At 41.5% G+C, this 17,696-nt stretch overlaps 1 protein-coding gene across 3 annotated transcripts in view; it reads left to right on the top strand.

Annotated features, from left to right (window-relative positions):
• Positions 1-17,696, top strand: part of XPO6 (exportin 6) — a 107,473-nt gene that overhangs the window by 31,400 nt on the left and 58,377 nt on the right. For all 3 annotated transcript variants that reach the window (XM_079945079.1, XM_079945078.1, XM_079945080.1), the window contains exons 2-6: positions 3,975-4,065; positions 7,051-7,163; positions 7,962-8,159; positions 13,190-13,349; positions 15,306-15,383. In XM_079945079.1, coding sequence (XP_079801205.1) covers positions 3,975-4,065; positions 7,051-7,163; positions 7,962-8,159; positions 13,190-13,349; positions 15,306-15,383 — 640 coding nt within the window. The remainder of the gene's footprint in view (positions 1-3,974; positions 4,066-7,050; positions 7,164-7,961; positions 8,160-13,189; positions 13,350-15,305; positions 15,384-17,696) is intronic.

Here is a 17,696-nt window from a genome sequence, read left to right as displayed (position 1 = left end):
TAAAACAGCTAGCAAAGGGTCCAGTGGCCTTCTTGCCAAATGGGGCTAATTCTCCAATATCCTTCAACCATTTGCAGGTCTTGAACATATCCTTTATGTCTTTTATTTTTATTTTTATTTTTTGTGGTACGCGGGCCTGTCACTGCCGTGGCCTCTCCCGTTGCAGAGCACAGGCTCCGGACGCGCAGGCTCAGTGGCCATAGCTCACGGGCCCAGCCGCTCCGTGGCATGTGGGATCTTCCCTGACCGGGGCACGAACCCGTGTCCCCTGTCCCCTGCATCAGCAGGCGGACTCTCAACCACTGCTCCACCAGGGAAGCCCTCCTTTATGTCCTTATAGCTCTGTTCTGATTGTATGATCCTGGAAAAGTCTCACCCTTCTTTTCTTCTCCTCAAGATAGTTTTGTTTTGAAATCCAGTTAGAAAAAAGCGCCACTGGATAATGTTTGGGACAAAGCCCTTAAGCCTGAAGGCATGAATCTCCAGTTTCAAAGTAGGCCTGACCACTTTTGTTGTTTTGCTTTGGTCTGTTTTCATTTGGTATCTGAGACCAAATAAAAATGATAACAGCCATAACTGTGAATTAGATAACCTCGTGGAGTTTACATATCAGTTTTACATGGAGCATTTCATTTGATCCTCTTAACACCCCATGGGGTAGGTATTCCTGTTGCAGTTATCGAAATGATTGAAAATGCAAACAGCATGTTATTTTTTCTTGCTGAGAAACACCTGGTGTGCCACTGGATTATTAGGTTTTAGAGTTTCCTTTTTCGTATAACCATCATTTACAAAATCAGGTGAGACTATCATCCTGTGATTTTTGTGGATACTTTTGTCTTTCCACTTTCTTTGGGAATGTTAGCTAGGGTTGGAGCTGGGAGGGGTGAGGTTGATGGGACTGGGAATGGAGATAGGGTTGGATTCTCTGGGGAGTCAGAGACTTGCTTTCAGCAGGCTTTGATGTATGGCCTGTAATTGTCAAGTTCACAAACTTCTGCCTCAAGAACCCATATGAAATAAACCTTGACAGTTGATTGCTTGAATGTGATAAGCTCAGGTTTTTTCCAGGATCTACTCTAAAATGATTCATTGCAAGAATAAGTTGTGGAGAGACTTACTTCCCTGGCGGTCCAGTGATTAAGACTCCACGCTTCCACTGCAGGGGACCCCGGTTCAATCCCTGGTCAGGGAACTATGTATCCCACATGCTGCGCATCACGGCCAAAAAAAAAAAAAGAATAAGTTATGTAGCAGGTGTGACTTGAAGATGTATCATTAGTGTTCAGGAACCTATTTTAGCTCCAGAAAAACTATAGATTTATTTTGACTAAATAACTGATTTTGGTTCGAGAAATATGTCTTGATTTATGTTTATTTCTTTGCCAATAAGTTACTTTAACATAGGAGATTTTCCTTTGATTCTTTTAAATCTTCCCTCAAACATTTTTAAAAATTGTTTTTTCAAATGAAATGGTACACCAAGTTGATTAATGAAGCAGACCGAAGCATTTTTTTATTTATACAAATTCATTTTGAAATATGAATTTATAACACTTAGCAAATCTGTCACTGAGAACAGTGAGGCTGTTTTTTTTTTGTTTTTTTTTTTCCTCAGTGAGGCTGTTTTGATCAACACAAAAACTTGAAACAGGTTAAAGAGGATTGCAGTCCTATTTTTGTTCCACATTCCGGTTATTTCTGCATTAAAAAGCTTAACTTGCAATCCAAGGGTATTTTTTAGTTGAACTGATATATTGGTTTGAAAAAAGAGCAGAGGGCTAATATTTATCATAAAATTCAGACCAGAAAGTCCCTCATGACTTCCCTGGTGGTGCAGTGGTTAAGAATCCGCCTGTCAATGCAGGGGACATGGGTTCGAGCCCTGGTCCGAGAAGATCCCACATGCCGCAGAGTAACTAAGCCCGTGCACCACAACTACTGAGCCTGCGCTCCAGAGCCCGTGAGCCACAACTGCTGAGCCCACGTGCCACAACTACTGAAGCCCATGCACCACGTGCCACACCTACTGAAGCCTGTGCTCCACAACAAGAGAAGCCACTGCAATGAGAAGGCCGCGCATTGCAACGAAGAGTAGCCCCGCTCGCCTCAACTAGAGAAAGCCCACGTGCAGCAACAAAGCCCCAATGCAGCCAAAATTAATTAATTAATTAATTAAAAAAAAAAAAGAGTAGACCCCGCTCACTGCAACTAGAGAAAGCCCGCGCACAGCAATGAAGACCCAATGCAGCCAAAAATAAATAAATAAAAGTAAATAAATAAATAAAAAAGTCCCTCAAACTCACAAGTGCTAGAACTATTAAACAATAATTCATCACTCAACATGTCAGAGTTCAGCTGTCATTGCACAGCTGTCACCATGACTGCAGCATGGGAGCGACAGCCGTGCCTGGCACTGCTTGAACGTGGCCCCCCGTGTGCTGTCTAGTGTGCTAACATGTGCTGGTTGATGTAGGTGGGCTGGTGCAAGCCTGATTCAGCCTCTGTAATTAGTGCCAGTCCCAAGAAGTGCTCGTTGATCCACAGAAATGGCCCAAGTTCCTCAGTGTCCTCAAAAGCCCATTACCAAGTGGAGGCCCCTGGTAATATTACAGCTTGATACGTGATACATTTGAGTGTGGGCTTATTTTATTTATTTATTTATTATTATTTTTTTTTATTTTTTTTATATATTTTTTTATATTTTATTTATTTATTTATTTATTTATTATTTATTTATTTTTAAAATAAATTTATTTTCGGCTGCATTGGGTCTTTGTTGCAGCGCACGGGCTCTAGGCGTGTGGGCTTCAGTAGTTGTGGCACATGGGCTCTAGAGCGCAGGCTCAGAAGTGTGGTGCACGGGCTTAGTTGCTCCACAGCATGTGAGATCTGCCCGGACCAGGGATTGAACCCGTGTCCCCTGCATTGGCAGGCGGATTCTTAACCACTGTACCACCAGCAAAGTCCCTGTGAGCTTGTTTCAAAATACAGTTTTAATAGTCAGCTCTCACTCTAGGGGCAGTGGAGAGGATATAGGGAAGGTGGGTGGGAAGAAGGAAATTAGGAGATGATTAAGAAATCAAAACTGCTGTTGGCTTCTGATCATGTCTAGGTAATTATTGCCAGTGAGGATTCGAGAGGGGCCTGCGAACGCTCACCTTGTTGCAGACTGGTTATGTGAAGGAGTGTTGACTCAAGTTCATTGCTGCACCTGATGTCCCCTCCTTCAGTGAGAGAAGAGGAAGTGGGTTTGGGGCTCCGTATGGAAAAGGGAGAGGATGAGCCTTAGGGGGCTTAGGGTCCCTCTCCTCTTATTCTCCGCCTGAGTGGTTCTGCTGAGAGTCTGGCTCTCTGTGGGCCTGAGCGTGGGAGGTACTGTCTCATTTTGAGTCCTTGCTCTGCTTGGCTCTTAGCTGCACCTTAATCTCTGTTGACTGCTCATGTGAGATTGAGAGTTGAGTGGATGTTTGGCTCCTGAAGTCCCTTCAGAAAGCCCCGGGAATCCATGCAGCAGTTTGACTACAGTTGCTCTGAATTAGAATATGGCTAACTATTCAGACATGGGGCAAATAACGTTGACGGATAGTCTATAGGGCACCCTAACCTTTCTGAATCTCTTCATTCTGCCTATTCAGTCAGAGCCAGGGGCTGTTAATTTGCTTTCAGTATGTTTCAAGAATTAAATTTTAAATTATTTGCTCTCTTTTCCTTAGCATAAATAATTGAAAATCGATAGCACGGTAGCATGAATTTATAGAGTATACTAAAACTTTGGGTTTTGAGTCAGCTGGGAAATTCCTTGCAGTTTTTCTGGCTTATATCATGTATTTGAAGAATGTTGAACCAAGATGTTTTGAGGAAGTAAATTACTGTGGCTGTTGAATGTGACCTGGAAGGAACTGAGGAACAGTAGAACTGAAAATACAGCTACTGATTTTTTTTGTTTGTTTTTTTTCAAATTTCTTTGTTAGGCATCTGAAGAAGCCTCTCTCAGGGCACTGGAAAGTCTGATGACAGAGTTTTTCCACGACTGTACAACCAATGAAAGAAAACGTGAGATAGGTAAGTGAAATGTTGAGTAGTAAAGAGTCGTTTATAACGAAAAGGCCCCAATGGGGAGGAAGGAGTTTGGTAGCCTTGATGTTGGCAGCCTGGTCAAGCCTGCATGTTTCCCCTTGAATTCTGGCTCCTTTTGCTCCAGTCCTGCTGGTTGGTGGCTGGTGAGGTCTACAAACCTAGCTGCAAGGGCTGTAGTCGGTAGAGCCCACTATAATCCATAGTGATGGATTTTCTTTCCTTTGGCCATGTGTGGAAACCCCTACCCCTGCTTTGCTCTTAATTTTAGCAATGTTAAACTTTTATAAGATGTCTGTGACTTAATTTAAAGAAAAAACTCGTGAAAGCATTAAAACAAACATGTTTTTGGTGTGTAGAGGTCTATCCTGAACCTCATCTAGTGCCCAGAGATCCTTTAACGGGTGTATCCTTTGGGGCCTTCTTGCTTTTTCCTTATTGCCACTGTTATCGCTCTCATTCTGCAAGTTTTGTTGAATAAAGGCTTCAAACAACAGAGAGATGTAGGTGTAATTTCAGGTCTTCTGGGAACCTTGGCACCTTCTAGAACCTCTTTTTGAATTTTATACTCACTGACATGCACAATATTCATTAAAGCATACTGTAAACTAGAAGGTTTATTTAAGTTGTGAGATCTCTGCTTCAGGGACATGCTGCACTGAAGTCCTAGAGTAATCTTTTTCTCTCTCTGAGTCCTCACTTAAGCCCTGAACTTGACGATGAAAAATGTTTTTCTTGATCCAGACCTCGAGGCTTTCCCCTGTGTGTCTGGCTGCTCTGTACTGACCTTCATTGCTTTCACTTCCTTGGAGGCTTTCTTCTGTGTCTCCGGGTCTCTGCAGAGCCATTTCTCTGTCACACGTGGCTTCTCTAAGTCATGTTAGCCAGCTCAGTGTTATGGCTGACTTCTGCCCTTGGGCCAAAGCTTGATTAGCGTTTGGATTTTCAGGTGGCTAGTAGACCTTTGGCTGCAGCCCATTTTCCCTTGCATCCTTTGAGTATCACATTAGCTCCCGGTGGATGTAGCTTCTTATCTCTTAATTTTAAATGTGGTGGTCTCTTGTGGGCCTGCCCTGTATATGCCTTCTTTTCTGAGGGACTGTGCTGTAGGGAACCAGAGAGTTTATAAACAGGGGATACTGATGGAAGCTGAGCCCAGTAGATGATCAGGCATCTGGCTTAGAAGATCCCCTCTGCTTGCTTCCCTAGGTTCTCTCTTATTACTCAGTTGGGCTGACCCACCTCTTGCCCCCAGAGTGAGCCTCTTGTTACTTTTATGCTACCAAAGTACCTCATAGTAAAAGTATCAGTGGTGATTTTTACCAAAGGAGGTGAAGGATCTTTCCCTTATATCTAATTTCTCCATAGTCCTGTTTTAAGCTTATAATTGATATGCTTTTTGTTTTTCTCTTTAAGTTTTGGATTGCAAAGCTAATGTTGTTCACCTCAGTGTTCATGAATTAAAAGTGGAAGCTTTTTAACATATTTTTATTCTAATCTGATTTTTTAAATAGTTTTAAATAACCAGATGCTACAGAAGTCTAATTTAAATGCCGGCTAAGGAGAATCCGGGGGTTTGGTAGTAGGCGTGTCTTAGTTCTTTTTGTACCTAGTCTCCATAGCTTTATTTGAGTGTGTGGGCTGGAACCACTTCTTGCTTCTTTTTTGATGTCTTAGGATAAACTAAAGTCTTTCCTAGCTAGGTGGGAGAAAGGAGGGAGACCTTTTATTATAGGGGCTCCACCCATCCTCCACCAAAAGTGCTCTAGAGATAGAGCTGTTAGCAGGGAGCCTCAAGAGACAGTCTGGTCATTTTTAAAAGTGGAGAAGGCTGAAGCATCAAAGAGGAGCAGTGATTTGCTTGGGATCAGACTCAGTGAATTAGTGGCAAAGTCTAGAACAGAGTCCAGCGTTCCTCATTTCCAGCCAGAGATCACTCTCTGGTTGGACTTCACCTCTGGGAGTCATAGAAACTTTTGCTTAATTATAAGAACACATCATCAGCTTCCTTTATGGGATTTATAATGAGACTGCCTTGGTGCACTTAGCCTGCGTTGTAGGGCACTGGCAGAGCGGTGACTTTAGGGTTAGAACGGGCTGCAGTGCTTGCTGCTTTTCCAAGGGCTTCCTAGAATCTCTCAGGGTTGTTGCCTTTGTATTTTTACCCACTCTGTGTTATATTTTATGACCAGCGCAGCAGGTCAAGGTGACTAAGGGGCAGCATGTCCAGAAACACGGTGATAGACTCTTAATGCTTGCTGTTTGTCCAGCAGCCTCAGGAGGAAGAAAACCACTTCTAACTGATTTGAGGTGCCCAGGGTGGTTCCTGGCAACTCCCATGACTGCCGCTCTTGTTTGCCGACTCCTGGGTGATATTTTAAAATAAAACCAACTCAGATGAAGGGAGTTAGCCATCTTGAATTCTCTTGCATTTTTTCCAATCCTGCATTTATAAGATTAGTCTTAATTTTTTCTTTTCCTGCTTTTCTGGCCATCATTTTGTGTGTGTGTGTGTGTGTGTGTGTGTGTGTGTGTATAAGTGTGTAAGAACAGTGTTGAGTGAGTGGTGAGGAGATAACATATAGCTGTACCCCAGAGGAAGTAAGTTACCAGTTGGCCATCATTTGTAAGGTAAAAATGATACTCTTCTATCTGTCTGTCTACACATTAGATTAAGAATTTCAGCAGTGAAAGTTTCTCTACCTAAAATAGTGCCCATAAAAAAAAAAGGTGTCCGTAGCTAGGTTATTGTTATTTGGGTGTCAGCGTTCATGGTCACCTCAGAGTCAGAAAAATATTGTATGCTTTGTCCTTTCTATCTTGAAGAATCAGCTGGATTTTGTAGTTGGTTTTGATGTCATTACATTATGTAGAAGAGGTGTGTTTTAAAAAAAAAAAATAGTAAAACAACCAGCCTTGTATTAATTTTGTGTATTTTCATAGCCTTCTCTTGTTGCTATTTAACTTTTCCAGAGGAACTTCTTAATAACTTTGCTCAGCAAATAGGAGCCTGGAGATTCTGCCTGTATTTTCTCTCCAGCACTAGGAATGACTATGTAATGATGTACAGTTTAACGGTTTTTGAGGTAAGTTGTCAGATACTTTTATACTATTCTGAAGAGTATTTCTTAGTCACATTGCCTTGTTATTGGCACTAGACTTTAGTTTTGATGTGTACATGGCTGGGAAATAGTGGTAACCCATCTCAGGGGCTTCTTCCCCATATACTGCCTTTGTCAAGATGTCAGGTTTTCCAGGGCACCTTTCCATCTTCAGCACCAAAAGGTAAGATAGGTGAGGTCGGGAGGTCGTTTGTGGTAACATGTAACTTTTCCTTCCATGTTATCATTTAAAAGAGAAAGATGATTAAAGAAAAACAGTTGGGAGGAGGGATGATACCCATTAAAAATCTTCATTTATTTCAACTCTCTTCCAATCATTGCCTTCCTGTGCACACTTTTTTTCAAAAAACCTAATTATAATCATATTGCTCATTTCATTTTGCATTCTGTTTTTCCCCCCCACTTAACCTTTATATTATATTTCTATAAGTGGTTGTACCATTATTCACCAAGCCATTCTCTTATTCTTACATTAAAGTTGTTTCTGTCATTATTCTTTGGTGGAGACAATGGTGTTATAGAAAGTTTTTGCACCTACACCTTTTTGTTTCTGTTAAATTACGTAGCTGTTAAATTATGTTCCTAGGAATGGGATTATTGTATCATAAAATTTGAATATTTTATTATTCTCATTGCCAAATTGCTCCAAACCTTTGTTTAAAAGCAGAGTTTCTTGTTTGAGGGAGATAGCTACTGTTGGATGAAAACCAGTTTGTTTTGTGTATAGATTGTTAACTTACAAGATGTATACTTGTTTTTCAGAATCTGATCAATAAAATGTGGCTTGGGGTCCCATCTCAGGATAAGATGGAAATCCGTAGCTGCCTGCCCAAACTCCTCTTGGCTCACCACAAAACCTTACCTTACTTCATCCGGAACAAGCTCTGCAAAGTGATTGTTGACATTGGCCGTCAAGATTGGCCCATGTTCTACCATGACTTTTTTACTAACATTTTACAGGTAAGGAGATAACCTATGGAAACTTTATCTTGTAAGTAATTTGTTTGAAGAAGTGATTATTTTCTTGTCTTGAAGAGGATTTTTAAGATGAGCATTTTGGAACTGCAGTGGTGAGGTCATTGTGGGGTGGATTATCTCATTCACTTAACCTTGTGTTCCTGAGACGTGTTGTACCTTGGTGCAGTGGAGAAGGTGGGGGATGGGAACCCCAATCACTTTGTTAACTTCTTGTGAAATTTTGTCCAGCAAGTATTTGAAAGCCTGTTAGGTACCGTGCCAGGTGTTGGGTGCCAGGATGAGGCCTTTGATAGTTATAGTTTAGTGGGGAGAAAGCGATGGAAATAATAATTACCCAACAATATGTTAATGACTGTAGCAAAGTATTGTGCCAAGTGCAGTGAGGACACGGCATTTAGACTCAAGGAGCTGAGGTGTTTTCAGTGTTGCTGGTGATGAGATGTGAGGTGGTGGCTTGAGTGGTAGAGTGAGAGGCTAGGCTGATGGACAGGGCCAGAGCAGGGAGGGCTTTACGTTTGCAGGGGGCATCAGTGTTTAATTCATAGTCCTTACTCGAGAACTAATGAAAAGTTTGGAGAAGGGAGACAACGTGGCCACATGTTTATGTTGGAGTGACGACTTCGGCAGCAGTTTGGAGTCTGGATTGCAGAGGGGTGAGGCCGGAGCGAAGGAGGCCTGGAAGGCTGCTGCTGGAGAAGTCTGAGTGAGCCCAGGGGCCTGAGCCAAGCCGGGGCTTACCTGCTGGACAGCAGCGAGGCACGGAGGCGGCTTTGGGCAGGGACTAGGCTGTAGGGAGGAGGGAAGGAGGAAGCTAGAATGCCTTCCAAGTTCCTGGCTCAGATGGCAGATTTTCTAGGCCATCTGAGGAAATGGGGTTGGGTAGAAGATGGTGAATTCAGTTTGGCAGAAAATGCATTTAAGATTTGCGTGTTCCTTCTGTGCACGTCTGGTGAGACATTAGGAAATGTGGATCTGGGGTTCAGGATTTGGAAGTCATCAGGGAATAGGGGGGACCTAAAAGCCAAGAGGGCGATGCTTTTGTTCATTTGATTCCTGTGATAAAGTTGGAAATGTTTATATTATCGAGGCAGTCTGGGTATGTAGGAAATGGGTATTATGTACAGATTATAGAAATAAAATTCTTTGAAAATTGGTTATAGTCTTAGTGACGGCAGAATCTTCCAGAACAATACCCTTTTCTAATGTTCTGCTTGCTCTCCCTGCAAACCGTTTGAATGATGCAGCAATTTAAAAAATTCAGCATCCATATTGCTTCTTTTGGATCACCTCTCAAGGTGGCACAGAAGTTCTTCCTTCAATATTATTTTGTTTTGTATGGTGATTCATTTATCTAGAGATTTGTTGAATTGTTATTGTAAAGGAGATTCATGCATTTATTCCATAAACTATTTGTTGAATACCAGCCATGTACTAATAACTAGGTACGTTGGGGGATATAGTAATGAACAAATAGCTGCCTTCATGGAGCTTATAATACCAAGGGGGAGGCATCAGTAAACAATAAGCAAATAAATTCTTTCAGGTAGGTATAAGTATTGTGAGAAAACTAAATCTAGGGTGAGGAGGAGTGAATATCAGAGGTGTTATTTAGATGGGACGATCATGGAAGCCTTTTCTGAGAAGCAGACTCTTGAGCAGAAACTGAGTGGAAGTGATGGAGTGAGCCATGTGGGCTTCCAGGGGAACAGTGTTGTAGGCAAAGGGAATAACAGTGGAAAGAACCCGAGGAATGGCAAGGAGGTGGGGAGCCTGCAGTGGTGGGTTAGGAGGCCAGAGGCTTTGCTGGCTCTCTCTGACACGCTTCCTTTCACTCCAAGTTGAAAAGCAGTTGTGGTAAGTCTCCATGGCTCTCTGAGAGGGAGCGAGGAAGTCCATGGAGATGGAAAGAACCAGGAAGGTGGGGGGGTCTGAGTGGATTCCATCCTGGGTTGGTCAGTGGTGTGTCTTGTGTGAAGCAGCAGTGGAATGTGAGCCAGACAGAGAGCTGAGTCTTGTCGGCAACAGTGAGGAGAAGCCATGTTTTCGCCCAGCTGGGATCATTTCCTTCGGTGAAAAGCAGACATTTCTTGTCTGCCCATCAAGTATGATTAATGATGATAAATGAGAATTTGGAAGAGCATTTTTAGGTGAGGTGCTCATGGAGATTTCAGAAGGGTAGCTGTCTTCCTCTCTTGCCCACCACCTCCCGCTTTCCACCCTTCAGAAATGACTCCTTTCACCCCATGCAGCCTTCATGACTTTGAAACACCCCGTAGTGGAAGGGGCACTGGACTGGGAGGCAGTGGGTTTGGGGTCTGTGTCCATTTTTGTCACAGATCACCTTGATTTTAGTAACTCCTATGTGAGCCTCCATTTCCTTCTGTGTACAACGAGAGGATTGGACTAAGTGATCTTTAAAATTCTTTCCAGTTGTATTATTCCCCGCTTCTTATTCATGCATGAGAACCAGTCAGTGGCATGAAAGCCATGTCAAGAATGATTGGTGCTAAATTGCTGACATTTCTGATAATGATAATAAAATCTTTTCTTTAGGCATTGGTAAACAAGACCAGACTGGTTCTGGAATCAACTTCACAATTATATGATCTGTTGATTAAACCATCTGAAAGGTTTTTTTTGGCTTAGTTCCATTATGGCCTGCGGTCTGGGGTGCATAGCCTTTTTTTTTTTAATTCTGTAACATTTGGCCTGGGGCATCTGTGCAGTTTATGCCAGAATTATGATGACTGTCATACCAGGCAAAGAGGAGTTGATTTGGGGCCCAGAAAGATACCTACAATTCTGTGTGTTGGTATAGCCTTTCTAGGCCACTGGAGAAGGAATCATTGAAGTGAGAACCGACCCCTGTTCTCCCCACCTCCCCCAGCCGCCTGCACTAGCACATACATCACACCTTTCTAGAGTCTGTTCTTCAGAGTCCTGGAATCTGCTGAGCTGGACTTCTGGTCACATTGTGCCTGGGGCCAGATACTTAAGGGGCAAGCATCGAAAAGAAGCATAGAAAGAATTTTGATGTTTCTTCTCTGATTGGCTGGTATGATAAAAATTTCTGAAGCTAACACTAAGCACCTGAAATTGATTTGCAACCTGAAGGTGCTTATTCTGTATTAAAATAAATTGCAGAGATTACCTATGTCATGAGCTTTAATTATGTATGTGAAGATGGTGAAAGGAAACACTCTTTTAATAAAAAGCTTTCTGGAAACAAAGCTAGTGAGAAGGAAAATTACACATTTTATCAGGCTGTTCTTTCAAGTAAAGAATAATTTTCAGCCAGCTTCTTGTCTGACTCTTCCCTTCTCCCAAATGATGAGAGAAAGGAGGACCTTTAAGATACATTTTCCATACTCTAGGGATTTTTTATTTCTGGAGAGCACAGAAGCATTTCATATGTACAGGAAAGTATTGCCCAGTGGACTATTTGGTAATGAGTCATTCCCAGCTGAGAGAGTAAGAATGAGGTCTTGGGGAAAAATAGAGACAAAAGGGGTGGAAGAGAAAGAAGGAAATGAAAGGGGAGAAGTAATAGAAATCTTTTAAAATACAGATTGATAATCCAAAGGTGTCTGAGTGAAAAGGGATGCTTATAAAGTTCTATTCACGTTATCATGTAAAGAAAAATTGTTAGAGGAGGGATTTCCTGTTTCTCCCCTACTGCATTATCTGAATTTTAAGTCGATGTTAGAAATAGCCCGAACTTGTAGCAAATGAAGAGAAAACTTGTGGAGGATGTACTTGAAGTGTTAGCTGATTTAATAGAGAGCATTTTCAACACACTATTGCTTGCTGCTGAGGGCAGTTGAATTTCTCTTTAAGTTCTCAATATTGAGTCCTGCTCTTCGGGGATGTGCTTTTCCTTGGTCTGCAATGGGAAGAGTTGTTTTCAAGGACAGGAAAGTGCCCTGTGTTTTTTGAAGTGGAGAATATCCTTTCTATCTGGGTGTAGTTCCTGACCTCCTCTTCCCTAAGGCTTATATTTTATAGATTGAGTAAATAAAAAACTTATTTTTATCAGGGAATGAACTACATTTAAAGTTAACTATGATTAAAGAAAATGGTCAAGTTTTTCAATTTGTTTGCTCTTTCATAGATTGTAGCATATAACCCAGTAGAATTTTAATGGTACCTTGATTACTTTTACCGTTTCTGGAAACTAAAAAATAAATGCTTTGAATATATTGAAATTGATAAGAAAGGTATAAGTAGTGTTATGCTGTTGAAAGTGTACCTTTTTTTGTCTCTTGTTTAAGGAAACTTTCCTATGGCATAGTGGATATTGCAGGTGATAGAAAAAGTACCTTAATTTGCTACGTAGGTATTTGCAAAGTCCACCGTATCAGTATCATAGTTTAATGACGTGTATGTGTGTTTCTGCTCTGCCACATGTTTAATCTTGAACTCTTATGAAGCATTCAAAGCTTGGAACTGTAAACTTGATTTAACACCTGAATGTTGGAAAGATATCACAAATTGGTTTACACATACCTTAATCACTAATATAGTAACCTGGGCAGAGTAACCAAGGCTCTGTTGGGAGTATGGACATGTATAAAAATTGTCATGTTAGGTGTAAAAGAGCATTGCTTTCTTGTTGTTTTTAAGTTCATGGTGTTATTTAGAATTCTGTCTTTAAAATAAGATGAGAATATATTTTGAATGGTTAAAAAGGTACATAAGTGTACTCAGTCATTTTTCTAAAGGTTTGATTTATGTAGCCTGTTCATGTAAGATTAAACACACAGAGGTACAGTTGACATTCTGTATCCACAGAATTTGAACCCTCCTGTATGAGGGCTGACCACACGACACCATTGAATATAAGGGACTTGAGCATCCTTGGATTTTGGTATCCACGGGGGTCCTGGGAACACCCCCCCCCCCCACCACGGATACCGAGGGACGACTGTACTTCATAGGTTCACCATTTGTCAGTCTTCTTTGTACCTTAATTAGCCAGGCACTCTGCTCAGAAACTTACTTTTTCCTGGCAGTTGATCCAGTCCCCTGTGACAACTCCCCTCGGGCTGATCATGTTGAAGACAACTTCAGAAGAGCTGGCTTGTCCCCGTGAGGACCTCAGCGTGGCTCGGAAGGAGGAGTTGCGAAAGCTGCTGCTGGAACAGGTGCAGACAGTGCTTGGGCTACTGACAGGTGAGCAGCTGGGTGGCACCAGAAGGCAGAGGCCTGCCTGCAGATGCCCGGAGTGCAGGCCCTGGCACTCAGAATTTTTGAGCAGTTGCCTTAGTTGTTACTGAGACCGAACGTAAAAACACAAAGAATGTGGTGCCGTATTCCCAGCACCTAGCCCAGTATCTAGCACACGGTAGGGTCTCAAAAAATGCTTGTAATTTATTTTCCTTTTAAAGTCTTTATTTTGTCGTCACTATAGCCATGATTAATGTCGTATAGACAGGGTCATAGGAATGTGATTGAAATGCTGATTACTGCATTCTGAGTAAGGTGGGTGGCAGGCACTTCATTTAAGATGATTTGAATTTAAATCAGGAGAAGTTGGAGGAGGAGGAGGAAGATGTGAACATTTCGAATTCTGAGTAAGGAAGTGAGACCAGGTGTGGAGTCAGCACCCTGTGCGCCAGGTTGTAGTTGTATATAGCGTTTGCTTCGTCATCTGGTCTGTTGTGTTAGAGCCTCGTGACTATGAGTGAAGAGTAAGAATAAACAGAAAGCAAACTGCAGAATGAGACAGGAGGGTAGGAAGAGAACGGAGCCCCTGTGTCTCGAGGGAGACAGGGCAAGGGCCGTGCCCGCTGTGCTGTCAGTGGAGCTGCTGGTTCTGGGCGGTGTTGGGCCACAAGGCTGAGCCGCGCGCTGGAGGGAATGTTGTAGGGGCCAGAAGGGTTTCTGTCTCCAGCTCTTCTACTCAGGCTGCTTCTTGGATATCTAGGGACTTTTTTTTTCCTGCATGTGTTACAAAAGCAGTCGTCATGAGGTGGGCACTTAAAATTGGTTATAAGAGTGTTTTGATTAAAAGTAAACTTGTCATTTACCACCCCCCCATCCTCCCCCAAATCCCTAGGGGAAACCCAAACCTCAGAGCATTTATTCATTCAAAGCATATTCATTGACATCCACAATTAGATGTTAAATTTCTGGAGTTAGGGACCATGTCTGATATCTCTGTGTCCTACTTTTGCAGACACTAAAATTTTTTGAATTGAGATATAATTCACGTATAAAATCTACCATTTTAAAGTGTAGCAGCTCAGTGGTTTTAAATATAGTCACAAGGTTGTGCTACTATCACATTGTCTAATTCCAGAACATTTCCATCACCCCAACCTCTGGCAACCATTAGTGTATTATCTGTCTCTGGTTTTTCCTATTTGGACTTTTCATAAAAATAGAATCATAGAATATGTGACCTTTTGTGTCTAGCTTCTTTTACTTAACATGATATTTTCAGTGTTTTCCATGTTATAATATTAAATATTTTGAGAACAGAATATTTTTAAAAGCTTTTATGATCATCTTATATACCAGGTTCTGTAAGGAGATATAAAGAGGAATAAAACATAATCCCTGCCCTCTAGTAAGGTATACTCTAGTACGGGAGAAAGACAATGTGTTAAGAGTTATGGTAGAGGTATGTTTTATGTGCAGGCAAAACTGAGCAGGGAAAACTTCCTGGAGGAGGTGACAGCTGAGTGGAATTCTGAGAGACAGACAGGTAGCAGTTAGTTAGTCTGGTGAAAGGTCAAGTTGGATTGGAAGGGGGAGAGCAGTTCAGAGGTTAAGAAGGAGAACACATGAGAAAGGAACAGCTAGTAAATAGTGCAGTGTGATGAAGCCTGCGTGTGGGGTGGGGGTGAGGCCGGACAGGGAGAGCAGAGGCCAGATGCTGAGATTGTGCGGATGGTACTGTTGACTGGTGAGGAGCATGAGAATATTAGTGGCAGGTTTGTGGGGGAAGATAAATTGAGTTTGGAATATCCAAGTGATGGTGTCCAGAAAAAGCAGTTAGACATAGAGACAGTTGTTTAAATACTGATTCTTGATCAAATATATCAATACATTGTTTTTCTAAATCTGATTTTTATATGTTAGGTTTTATTTCTCTCTTAAACTCAGTTTCTCCTTTCTTGGTAGGTATCTTGGAGACTGTCTGGGACAAACACAGCGTGACTGCTGCCACCCCACCACCATCCCCAACCTCAGGAGAAAGTGGTATGGTCTGCACCACACATTGTGTTCCTCTTTTTAAATTCAGTTGGGGGTCTCAGCAGGGTAGCAATTGCTTATCTATGCCAGACACAGATGCACATTCTTCCTTAATCTATTTTTGGCCTCTCTGCCCTTGTCTTCTGAGTAGCTGACTTTCTTAGTTCCTTGTAAGTACATGTACTTTCTAATATAATATTTCGAACAACATAGCTTGTTTCTTCCTTGCCCATCAGGAAGGTGGCACCTTCAGCTTATGACTGCTGTCCCTCCTGGCTTATTTTTCCCTTTTTCTCATATTTCATGGCTGTATTGCTCATGCTGAGGTTGGTATGAGCCTGTGGGCGTGATGGGTCTGCTTTGCAGTCATGCAGGGGTCAGGTCATAGGAGGTGGGTGGCAGCCCGAAGGAGGGGACGTGGGCATGTGGAGTGCTTCTTCCTCATGGGCTCAGGGAAAAGTCATCTTGGCCTGGACAGATTGGGAACCAGTGTGCAGTAATCAGCATTGACTTTACAAAAGTTCGGATTTATTTGATCAAGTGTGGGCATATTTACAGTGGCCATTAAATAGTTTACTGGTGGCTAGTTATTGTCCATAGTTATATTAATATCTGTTTCAAAAGTCAGAGTGCAGTTCACCTAAAAATGGCTACTTTCAAGGATGGATGGAAAGAGGAAATTGTGTCTGAGCAGGAACTTTTCACTTCTAAATGGCTTCTGTTTACGTTAAATGGTCACAAATTCTTTTCAAGTAGAGTACATCCTGTGAAATGACACATACTACTTCCTCTACTGTAAAGGTTGATGTGGCTAATGAGAAGTGTTTCCTCATCTTTCTCCTTTACCTCAAGGAAATAGGCTGTTGAAATCAGACATCTCTGAGCCCTAGCTGTTTCATGTAGCCTGTTGTTAATATGTGGAAGTTGAAATTCTTGCAGAGTTGCTGTAGAATTGAAAATACATCATGAAGTTTTGAGGACTGCTTACAGTTTACTAATTTATTTCAATTCTATTTATCATACTTGGATTAAAAACTGTTAGTCATTTGTCATACTTCTTAGGTTAAAAACTATTACAGAGTTCTAGAGTATATTAAAAGCCTACAGGAAATTGAACTTTATTTGTATTTGGTGGCAAACCTTCATTTTCAAAGTGGATATTTGAGGTGACTTAGCAGATTTATATTTTGCAATATTTGAATGATTAAAGAAAAAATTGCAAAGATGCAGAGATTTGATTTTTGAGTATACACCTTGGAATCTCTTGCAGTTTGGCTGATCTTAAAATTTGTCATCTCAGGAATTCCCTGGTGGTCCAATGGTTAGGACTCCGTGCTCTCACTGCGGAGGGCCCGGGTTCAATCCCTGGTGGGGGAACTAGAATCCCACAGGCCGTGTGGTGTGGCCAAAAAAAAAAATTTGTCATCTCATTTCAATAGTAGTTTGCAAAAATTGGTTCTTTTGATAGTTGAATACTATCTTAGTATCCAGGTTAAGTGAGCAGCAGCAGTTTACTTTAGTAAAACTTGTTTTTCTGACATCGTTTTCCAGTACCAAAAGTTGTGAGTTTTAGTTGGCTTCTTTCAGGTACATGTTCTGAGCTAACTCAGTTGATACTTTGATAGACTTATATCCTGGAGGCCAGGTTGGAGAATATTAGATAATACAAATCAAAAATAAATGCTTGACTCTTTCATGTTTTGCCTAGGTTTTGTTTATGAGGTTAGGGGAAATAAAATAAGAACTCAGTTGACATTCCATACAAACAAAACCTAAAAATATGATGAGTGCTTTTTGAGAGTTGCCTCTTAGACACTATTAAAATTTTTGAAGTCTTGAATTTTAGTGTTTGAGAAAAAGCAGAATAAATTGAAACTGGTGGGGGGGTGGACTAGGGAGTTAAATAAGCTTTTAAGTTGGTACGCTTCCTCTTTTAAAAAAAATTGCATGTTCACTTGTTAACTCTCTTTGTGAGAGTTGTGAGTGAAGTCATCAGATCTTGCTTCACTATATGGGCAAAAATGCTAATGATTTAATCAACATTTATTTTGATGCTTTTGCTCAACTGCCTTTGTGCCCTTAAGACACCAAGTTAAGTGGTAAAATGTCTAGAAAATTCTTTAGCTCTCTTGACTGTGAGTTCAGTTTTATGGAGGAAATTCTGAGAAACCATAGGGCCCAGTGAATAAACTCAGATAATTCCTAAACATACCCCATCAGCAGTCCCTGCCAGACTCTCACTGCCCTGCCCAGCTACCCATCAGACTTGGCCCCGTGGGCTTTTGGTCTCTTTTCTCATATGTTTTCTTGTAATGTCAT

The sequence above is a fragment of the Stenella coeruleoalba genome, assembly GCF_951394435.1.
Source record: "Stenella coeruleoalba genome assembly, chromosome: 15".
In the NCBI taxonomy this organism is placed as follows: Eukaryota; Metazoa; Chordata; class Mammalia; order Artiodactyla; family Delphinidae; genus Stenella; species Stenella coeruleoalba.
Note: the sequence above shows the minus strand (reverse complement) of the source record. Positions and strands in the feature narration are given on the sequence as shown.